Source organism: Aplysia californica, unplaced genomic scaffold, assembly GCF_000002075.1.
Source record: "Aplysia californica isolate F4 #8 unplaced genomic scaffold, AplCal3.0 scaffold00245, whole genome shotgun sequence".
Taxonomy (NCBI): domain Eukaryota; kingdom Metazoa; phylum Mollusca; class Gastropoda; order Aplysiida; family Aplysiidae; genus Aplysia; species Aplysia californica.
This window is the reverse complement of record NW_004797515.1, coordinates 882,216-893,404: the sequence shown is the minus strand read 5'-3', so window position 1 is coordinate 893,404 and position 11,189 is coordinate 882,216. Positions and strand designations below refer to the sequence as shown.

Sequence of the window (11,189 nt, the reverse complement as noted above, 5' to 3'; positions counted from 1 at the left end):
ATATATATATGTTTGTGTGTGTGTGCGTGTGTGTGTGTGTGTGTGTGTGTGTGAGTGTGTGTTGTGAAATGAAGAGGTTGTAAAAAGGGGAGGGTGGGGTATGATAGCAATAAACCGTTCGCTGTTTCCCTCTCGTTTGTTTTTATATAAAATCATTATGTGCTTAAGTGGTGCTTTTTTGTTCGCATGCTGTTGCTTTTTTCCCCCCAAATGAGTATGGAGTGGAAAAGAAGGCAGGTTTTTTTTTCGTTTTTTTTTTTTGGGGGGGGGGCTGTTACGACAATCAGGATTCTGTCTGAGCCAGTCTAACTGATTGTCGCCGCTTGTGTCTCATCTCTCGCTCGAGTGGCCTTTGAGTGGCCCACTCCTCTCATTACGGTCAATACTTAGGAGACTCATGGAGAAGGGAGTCCAAGATTGATGCTTGTGGATAAACGGGCGACTTTAAGGAGGAGATGAGGGGAGGAAATGGGGAAGGGGGGTGGGGGTGGAGGTTAAGTTAAGGTTTGGGGGTGGGGGGATGAGGAAGATTGGGAAAGTCGGGACGGGCATATTTATATTTACTACGTCTGTAGATTCTCGCTGACCATCTTTTGGTTGACAATTCTCAAACATCTGTGGAGCCAGTACATTACATTGCCAACATATTTCAATCTTTTCATTTTAATGTATTCAGAGAAATTAGACAAAATGCGTCATAGCGTGCATGTGAACTTTGCTGTCCTAACTGGCTTGAAGTCTTTTGTCTCGTTTTATTTTTGTTTCATGTGATACCGAAAGGATTAATTTAGGGGTGATAACCTGTTTTGTTCTTGTTTATCAAAACTGTTCGAATGCTCGCACTATCGCTCGGCATTTTCCTTGAGTAGTACTTTGAGAATGACCAAGGTTAGAATCGGCAATGAACAGTTTTTTTTTTTTTTAACTTGACTGGTTATGGGGTTTTCACAAAGCTCTGGAACCAGGCTGGGTCCTATCTCAGCAGATGGAGGTGAAATTCTGAGGTTCTTCTCTGTAAACTAGTGTCGCGGCGTTGATAGAGGCTAAAACCTATGCGCGGGTGGTTGGCGGGTGCTGTGGAGTGGTTTGCTCCTTCTTAGGCTCTCGGACTCGCAACCGTAAGGTCGTGGGTTCGAATCCCGTCAAGGTCCCGACGTTGTGTCGTTGGGAAAGGCACTTTACACGAATTTTCCTCACTTCACCCAGGTGGGAATGGGTACCCGGCTATAGACCGCGAAAGATCTTGTCAGTTTGTTAGTGTTTGAGCGCTTAATCGGCTGCTTGCACTGTATGCTTCCCGGGAAGCTGAGAATGTTTCGGAGTGTTCTATGGTCTGCTGGGGTAATAATATAGTGTAAAGCGCATAGAGCCTGCTGCTGAGCGGGGATATGCGCTATACAAATGCTATCTATTATTTTTATTATTATACTTTTCTATCTAGCATATTATATTGTCCGGATTTCTCTTCTTTTTTATGTTTGGTGTTCGTTTTATATACTATTATTCTTATGGTGTTGCAAGTACCGTAAAACTCGAACCAAACGAAAAGCTGACTAAGAAAGCCAGTGACGCACCAAACGCGACTCGTGATAGATGTAGACACCGAGCAAGACATAATCAAAATTACTAACATAGATCTAGCAGAAGCCGAAATCTCTATCGCAATGTTGTCTAGCGTTACTTTGAAAGTGGAAGAGGTCTGTTTGTAACATCTCTGCTGCCGAATCGTTTTAAAATAATATGTATATGTGTGTGAATTTGTGTGCGTGTACATATATATCTTTGTGCGCATGTGTGTAGTGTGTGTGCATGTGTGTGTGTGTGTTTGTGTGTTTGTGTGTGTGTGTGTGTGTGTGTGTGTGTGTGTGTGTGTGTGTGTGTGTGTATGGCAATCGCCCAGACGCCATCGTGCTGTTTATCAGAACATATTATTTGAAGTCACCCTCTCCCAGTCAACAATAGCTTATAGCAGTAGCAGCTGGGCATTTTGATCTGTGATTGAAGACCCCAATTATACAAGTAAGGTCTCGCATTTGGTTGTGTGGTGTTTTAAAGTTTCTATTTTATTAGTATTATTTTTAGTTTGGTTTTGTTTCTTGAATTTCCAAAATGCCATCACCTCGCCACTAGGGAATGTCTGGTGGTTGGAGGGTTGTGAGAAGTATGACTCTTTAGTTGTTTTTGTTTGTTTGTTTGTTTGGTTTTTTTGGTGTTTTTATTAATCCCCACAACAGCTGTGTTAGTTTCGTCACTCCGAAATTTCAAGAGTGCTGTTACCATCTTGGCCTCATGCCTGTCCATAACAACCATCTGTACAAACGACCTCTTTTCACCCCCCCCCCTTTTTTTCATTGCCTTTAAGAGGTATTTTTATAATAACACCAAAAGACTATGTGTGTGGTCGACACATCTATATGGTTGCGAATGCTGGGCAATCACTAAAGGCCATGGAAATAAAGTAGAAGCAACACTAATGAGGAATTTCTGGAAAGATAAAGAAACCAAATGAGGTAGTTCTCGACGAAGCCCAGTTGCGCCGCTCTCTGATAAAAACAATAAAGAGACAAAATGGAGTTTCTGGGACGCTTGAACAGATATAAGGGCCTTGAACATCTAACTCTCACTGGCAAAATAATAGAATTGAGTAGGCGGTTGGGGAGCGGCTTTGGCAGGTTTTACTTCTTTACTTTCCCTCTCTTGCTTCTGTCTGCCTGCGTCTGTCTTCGGCAGTAAATGGCCATTATTGTGTCGATGTGCTTCTTTTTATTCAAACAAAATAAACCAAAGGCAAAATTGAAGGCAAACTGGGAAGGAGTAGACCCACAGCAAGCTACTTGTAGAGCTTAAACAGATGCATGACTGGGAAAAATCAGAATAATGTAGCTTTCCTGAGAGCGTTCGGGCATTTGAATGAATGGAGAAGTATGATCGGCGATGCGCTTTTCCCTTTCATCAACCCGCAGCCACTTAACGAATCGTCAGCCACATAGGCCTACCAACCTTTGACACGGGTCAAACTTCCATCTATTTATAGGTAGTTTCCGGAACATGTATAGGTGAAGTGATGTGCCGTGATAGTCGCGATATATTATTTATTGAGATTGTTTTGGTCTCTCTTTACTCATCACCATGAGAATTTCTTGAAGTTTTTCCCTGGAATCTGCCTTTACTAAAATCTCGAACCTAGATCTAGATCTAGAGTTTTAACCTAGTGGCAGGTTGCAGATTTCTGTTATCCAGTACATGTACATTCAAGAGATTAAATAAATTGGACTAGACTCTAGACTCTAGTAGTAGACTCTTCTACTTCTACTTCTAAACCTTCGAGATTACAAAGGCCAAGCCGAGGCTTGTAAGGATTCGTTTTGTTAAAAGTGTTGTTTAACACAAAGTCTAAGAAGTTAGCAAACTTAACACATTTTTTTCTAACGAAATGAAGCTTAAATTGACTTTTATATTGTCAATAAGAGATCAAGTTTAATCACCTAATCATTTAAGTAAGGAAGTGGACTGGTTTTCCTCACCCGGGGTGAGAATAAAAACCCTACGATTGACCTCTCACCCCGGGTGAGACCTGCTAGCGTTGGCTATTCTCACCCAGTGTGAAACAGGACCTGTTTTTCCTAATTTCGAAATACTTTCTATCGGTGTGGATGATCAAATTGACAAAAGCAAAGAAAAAAATGACGTTATAGCACAAAAGTAAGCTAATTTGATCGTCTACAAAGATGCTATGGCTCTTTCACTTTTCGAAACGAGCCGAACTACGCGGGTCGCCATTTTGTTTTGCCCGGAAGTTCTCGCAACTTACTCGCAAGATCTACTCCTTCCCCCTTCTCTCCCTCTCTCTCTCTCTCTGTCGGCAATTTATTAAATCTGCAACCTGCAACTAGATTACAACTAGATCTAGATTCGAGACTTTAGTAAAGGCAGAGTCCAGGGAAAAACATCAATTAAATTCGAGTGGTGCAGATGGGTAAAGAGAGACCAAAACAATCTCTCTATTGCGACTATCATTGCACATCACTTCGCCTAATACATGTTCCGGTAGATCTAACTACCTATAAATAGATGGAAGTTTGACCCGTGTCAAAGGTTGGGTGGTGGCTGACGATTCGGGAGGTGGCTGCGGGTTGACGAAAGGGAAAAGCGCATCGGCGATATTTGTCGCTTGATCATGATGATAATAACGCCGTCTGAGACAACCACTTTTCTCCTCCACTATGGGTATTTATATTGGACAATTTCGACTGGATTATATTATATATTATGTTTTTGTTTCTAGTGATGTAAATGGATCTTGAACAAGTAGGACTCCTACATTTTGTATCCGAATCATCATTGGTTTCTTCTTTCTTCTGTTTATTTTTAATATTCCAACAAAGAGAAATCAAAACAAACAAAAAACATCAGAGAAAAAAATGAGGGGGGGGTGGGGGGGGGGAGACATAATTCCTGGTATTCGTAGATTTGTGTTTGTTAATGTTTTATGAAGGCAAAGAATGATTTAAGGGATTCGATTAGTTAATGTCTTTTCCCTTCATCCTGTTTCTGTCTCACGTCCCCCCCCCCCCAAAAAAAAAAAAAATTATATATAAAAAAAAGACGAAGTAAATAAGAAAATCATGATGAAGTGTACAGCTGGAAATCTTGTGGGTCATTATTTCTCTGCCTCGCCCTTTTCTTTGACTGTAAAGATTTCTCTTTTGTTTTTCTATCCGCCTTTATTATTTTTGTTTTATTCATTTCTTTCCCTCTGTTCCATCTCTTGTAGGTTACGAGTCTAATTGCCCTTGCATAAAGCTTCCTTGTTAGTACCTTTCTTTGTCTGCTATTTCCTTCAGTCTGCCTTTTAGTGTACCACCGTTCTCCCTTCCCCCCCCCCCCCTGTCTCCCCCCCCCTGTCTCCCCCCCCCTCCCCATCTCTCCTATTCTCTCTCTGTCTTCCTCCCTCTGTATCTCTCTCTACTGCTCTCGACCTCGTTACATCCCATCCCCTTGTTCACCAGCGCTCCTGAGCAATCCTTCTGTCTGTCTGTCTATATGTATGTATTTCTGTGCCCCCCTCCATCCATCTATCTATCTATCTATCTATCTATCTATCTATCTATCTATCTATCTATCTATCTGTCTATCTGTCTATCTATCTATCTATCTATCTATTTCTATCTTTCCGCCTTTGTTTCACCAAAAAAAAATTATGTTCCTATATTTTTATAAAGACTTTTAATAGTGTTATAATATTATGATTCGTATTGACGTACTTTATTCAAATCGCTGAATATCGATACTCGTGCTGCTTACAGAATAGTGTTGTTAACATTGAGATAGATAGAGGATATTTATGCCCAATTTCCGTGTTTTGAGGAGAAAAAAAGAGCTTCTGTTTTCCGATAATACCAAGAAAAACCGAGAATGAAGAATTTAGAAAAAAACTACTGGGCACATTGGGGGTTTTTGTGTGGGGGGGGGGGGGGTTGGTGGTGGGGGGGTTGGGGAGGGGTTCTTTGCAAGCCAAATAGGGAGTCATTTGAATGCTACCTCAGTTTTGCTATTTTGGGATGTCTAGCACAAATAAACGAAGGCACTTTGGGCTCTCAGCTGACAAACGTTTCGTTTTTGTTATATGTTTTTGTGATAACTGATACTTGAAGAGTGGGTTGTTAGCAGGTGCCCTGGTGGGGTTTGCTCCTTATTTCCTATTTTACAAAAATCTGTCACCATTATCTCTCCTCCTGTTTTGTGTTTGTTAGTCTATTCTAACTCCTCTAATATTTGTCACTTACTTATATGACCAAATTGTGTTGCAAGTGCATTAAAACTTTAATTTCTGGAGCAAAAATACTTGAAGGAGTCTTTTTTGTGAAGGTTTTTGTATGCAATAGTGGGCAAACAGCGTTGGAAATCCAATTCATTGTCCAAACCGGTCAGTTTCGGTATTTTTCTGTTAATGGTGGTTTACATTTATTTATCAACACGTGACAGAATGTTAGTTTTCAAAATATTGCTGCATAAGCAAAACATTAAATGTTTTGTGTCTGGAAACGTCTCACGTGTCCTTGATTTTTTTGTTTTCGTATGTTCTCAAATTGATAATGTTTTGGGGGAAATCGCAGCTGTGAACAGTACATACTGTAGGCTTGCAGGTGGAACCTGTTTACTCGCCTGTTGCGACAACATTACTGGTGACAGGTGTTCCGAATTCCCTGGTTGTTTATTGCCAATTTTACCTAAACCAAGGCTGTGTTTTATTTTGGAATGTGTTCTCCACATATATTTTTCTTTCGAATATTTTTTGTTACTAAGAAGTTACTTAGATCTAGAAAATCTAGTTGTCCGTGATGCACTCGCTATCTATCGTGAATATCTTCCTCATCCGACCAAAATGTTAATAATTATTATGTCGCTTCCAAAAAAACGAAATTTTCTTAATTTTCGGCGCTGATTTCATAAATTGAATCAAATTTTAAGTAAAAAAGTACTTCATTTTGTGTAATAAAACATGCGACGTTTTGACGTACATTTTCCTTAGATAAAATGTTTTGAGGTGACTTACTGCAATAATGATGCAATTATATCCTGCTGGTTTAAGCTGGCACTCGGCAAAGTTTTATGGCACATTTCTGAAGAGAATCTGTTTTCATTGTAATATTGTGAGATACTGCAATATTCTCAACAAAAAAAACGATCTATCTATCTGTCTATCCACCTATGTATCTATATATCTGTTCTATCTATATATCTGTCTATCCACCTATGTATCTATCTATCTGTTCTATCTATCTATCTATCTATCTATCTATCTATCTATCTATCTATCTATCTATCTATCTATCTATCTATCTATCTATCTATCTATCTGTCTATCTGTGAGTGGTTGGCGGGCGCTCTGGTGTGGTTTGCTTCGTCTTTCCTGTCAAACATCTATCGTCCTTATCTCCCCTTCTTCTTTTTTTATGTTTGTTACTCTCTTGTAACAGCTCAAATCTTCTGGCGCTCATATGACCTTATGCAGTTGCGAGCGCCGTAAAACTTCTACTAAAACTAACTCTGTCTATCTATCTATCTATCTATCTATCTATCTATCTATCTATCTATTTGTCTGTCTGTCTGTCTGTCTGTCTGTCTGTCTGTCTGTCTGTCTGTCTGTCTGTCTATCTGTCTATCTTTCTATCTATCTATCTATCTATCTATCTATCTATCTGTCTGTCTATCTATCTGTCTATCTATCCATCTGTCTAAACATATATATGTATGTGGTTCAACCAACCTACCCACATATTAAATAATATAAACAGTGTGTGTGATTGATAAGTGATAAGTGCTCAGGGGTAGTGAGTTCTTTCAGTCCCATCAAACGTCCTTCGTCCATATCTCTCCTCCATTCGTTCCTTTTGCGTTACCTCTAGTAACGCCTGTAATCTTTGGCACTTCTGTGACTTTGTACTGCAAGTGTCGTACAACTCTCACTAAAACTAAATCCTGAACAGTAAACTAACTAGTTCCATTCTTCTTCCAACTTGGGCTGTAGCCATAGTGATTTTTTCCGTGCATGTCTGTTCTTCATCAAATTACGTGTTTAATAATATTTTGTTTTTAAAAGGGGCGGTGTTCGTTGAATGGGCCAGAATGCATAAAAAACGTTGGTTTAAAGTAATCAGGGGTGGAATCAGGCGCTCGTCACTTTCTTAACATGTTGAGTTATTGGTATCCTCTGAAAGTCTATTTATTTGCATTGCTTTCAATGAAAAAAATATCCATCTAGCTTAAATAGAGGTCGAGGTATTTGCTATTGAAGAAGTTGGGGTAGCCTGGTTTTAGTGGTTAAATTAATGAGAAAATAGCCGCCTAAGTTTAGTAACTTCAATAGCTTAAGAGTCCTTGAAAACTGAAAATTACCTAATTTGGTGCCTTTAATCAAGATTTTTCCGTAAAATTCGCATGAAAATGTTTGTTCAAATGAACATTAAAGGTGTTTAGCCAAAATACAAAATATCGGTAAAAATTGCCTACTGGTGGAAAAATGACTTATTCTTTGATTTCGTTATTTTGACGAGCGCCTGATTTCTCTACGATGCCTCACTATAATGAAGCGTCCAGAGCCATCAGGGATTCCGTGTTATAGAAGTAGATCTAATCTGCATTATTAATAGTAGCATTATTATTATTATTGTTATTACTACTATCTGGACCTCCTTTCGACGAAAGGAATGATGTGAGCATGACCGTCGACTGAAAGTCATTGGCCTACTATATTTACACTCTGCTGGAATGGAGCAATAAATCCTGAGAGATGCAAAAAAAAAAGGTTTAGATATAGATCTAGTGATGCATAGATTGATTCTCTATTCCGCTTTCGTTGTTGTACTCTCCATAAATTCAAAGGTGTAGAAACAGTGCGCACGGCTATTGAACTCAAACCTCACTTGTTTACAATGGCTTCTTAGAAGACGGACTTTCCCAAGATTAGATCTAAACGAAACTAATGAAAAACTGAAAATTAGACTACAGTGACTTCAGGCTCATCAATAAAACTGTGCACCCTTTAAATGATTCTGAACCACCGTTAATTTTGTCAAATTTGAAAGCTCAGTTGTTGGAAAGTTTTTAGCGACCAAAGTGACGAACCTTCTCAAGTATAATACTGTATAGATTCTTCTTCTTCTTCTTCTTCTTCTTCTTCTTCTTCTTCTTCTTCTTCTTCTTTTTCTTCTTCTTCTTCTTCTTCTTCTTCTTCTTCTTCTTCTTCTTCTTCTTCTTCTTCTTCTTCTTCTTCTTCTTCTTCTTCTTCTTCTTCTTATTATTATTATTATTATTATTATTATTATTATTATTATTACCAAGATATCATCCTTCAGCACTGCCCGTGCTACGGCACCCTTCGTACACAGACGTGGCAGAATGTGACTTCTCTTGAGAGACAGCTTTGAAGCGGACTGCACAGTTTGTGCGCGACATCGGACTGACTGTCTAGCTGCTGTTGTCGAGAACAAGGAAGAAATATTATAATTGTTATAATAATAATAATAATAATAATAATAATAATAATAATTATTATTATTATTATTATTATTTTTATTATTATTATTATTATTATTATTATTATTATTATTATTATTATTATTATTGTTGTTGTTGTTGTTATTATCATTAGTATGGTTATTATTAAACTACGACTGTTTCTCCCGGCCTGCCAGGACCAAGAGAAGACGCTTCACACCAAGCACCTGGAGGAGCTGCAGGGTCAGATGGCTGCCCACAGAGCCGCGCTTGACAACGCCTCCCAGCTGGAGAAACGACAGAGACAGGAGGCTTTGGATGAACTCAAGGGGCGACATGCGCAAGAGATGGGTACGTCGGATTATTGTGTTTAGAGGGGAAGGGTGAGTGAGGAGGAAAAGGGATGTTTAATACATAGCGAGTGAAAGAGATTGAGAGAGATAGAGAAGGGAGGGGCGGGAGAGACTAAAGAGAAAGAGAAACAGGGGGAGAGAGGGGGATAGATGGGAGAGGGAGAGAGAGAGAGAGAGAGAGAGAGAGAGAGAGAGAGAGAGAGAGAGAGAGAGCAGGGAGGGGGGCGGGAGGGGGCAGAGGCGGACAGAGTGGCGTACACATCAAGGTTTTCGTTTAAATATTTATATATATGAATATGTGATTACAAAGATGAATAACTGTTTAACTGTTGAAACATCTATATAACTACATCTGATGCCAAATGGCCCACAGAAATGAAACGAAGAATTGCTATGGTTAAAGGTACGAGGTGTGTCTCAGAATAAAGTTTCCCTGTCATGCTGTCCTCACATATAATTATGAATCACTTTGTATTTGGTATCAACAGAAAGCTTGATTCAAATACCTATTCAACGTAGGAACCATCAAGTTCAAGACATTTCTCCATTTGATGTTCCCAGCGGTCAAAGACAGTGGTCAGTGATCGTTTGTCCAAGGTCCCGAGTGCTCTTCTCATAGCCTCTTGAATCTTGTCCTCGTCCTCCAATCGCCAACCTCTCAGCATCTTTTTCACCTTGGGGAAGAGGTGGAAGTTGCACGGGGCGAGATCAGGCGAATTGGGCGGGTGCACCATTGATTCCCACGAGTAGCCCTAAAAAAACTCGTTCACAACTCTGGACTTGTGAACAGGCGCGTTGTAATGATGCTGGATGACGCTTTCTTCAAGCAAAGCGGGTCTTTTTTTCTGGATGGCAGGTCTCAGTTTGTCTTTGAGGACAAACCTGTAGTAGTCACCATTGACAGTTACGCCAGGTGTGACTAGCCAGCTCAGTATGATGCCACTCATGTCGAAAAAAACCCAATGTGCATCACCTGTCTCTCCCCATGTTTTCTGTGTGCACTTCATCTTTCGTGTCAGACCTCCCACCTTCAACCTTCCTGATCCATTTCCTTACTGTTTGAATTGGTGGGGCATTATTAATTCCCTGTTAGTTTGTAAAGATCACCATGGGTTTCAACTGCAGACTTGCCGAGAAGAGTCGAAAATTTGATTACAACCCAGACATCGTAGCATGAGACAGTTGCACCAATGTTTTGCTCAGCCATTTTCCTCGGATTTGCCTTGGACAAAGTGCAGAAGTACACCACCCTTGACACGTCACAGCTCTATGACCACCCGTTCATCAATGCACTTGCAATTTGGCGTTGAGATTTCTTAGTCATGGTGTCATGACCTCACAAACTTTAGTGGCTGTTGGTGGCGTACTTTGAGTTTTATTGAGGATGGAAACTTTATTCTGAGACAGACTTCGTACTTTCAATAAAATAAGCCCAATCCTTTAAAAAAATAGAAACACCTCGATGGCCACCAACCTTTTTAAAAAGTAGGTCTATAGATCTAAAAGGCTTTGTGTGGTCAACGCTTCTGTACGGCTGTTAATGCTGAACAATGACTAAAACTACCGGTAGTTAAAATAAAATAGAAGCAACAGAAATTTACTTTCTTTGGAGACTGTTGAGAATTTCTTGGAAAAAAACCAACACCAACTGAGGTAGTCTGTTGTGTGAATGTATACATGTATGTATGTATGCGTGTGTGTGTATGTGTGTGTGTGTGTGTGTGTGTGTGTGTGTGTGTGTGTGTGTGTATGCATGTGTGTATGTATGTATGTATGTATGTATGTATGTATATATGTATGTATGTATGTATGTATGTATGTATGTATGTATGTGTG

At 39.7% G+C, this 11,189-nt stretch overlaps 1 protein-coding gene across 1 annotated transcript in view; it reads left to right on the top strand.

Moving 5' to 3' along the window:
* Positions 1 to 11,189, top strand: part of LOC101856434 (protein FAM184A) — a gene marked incomplete at its 5' end in the record, with an annotated part of 30,862 nt that overhangs the window by 3,000 nt on the left and 16,673 nt on the right. The window contains 1 exon segment of the mRNA XM_005100382.3: positions 9,198 to 9,351. Within this exon segment, the coding sequence (XP_005100439.2) occupies positions 9,198 to 9,351 (154 nt within the window).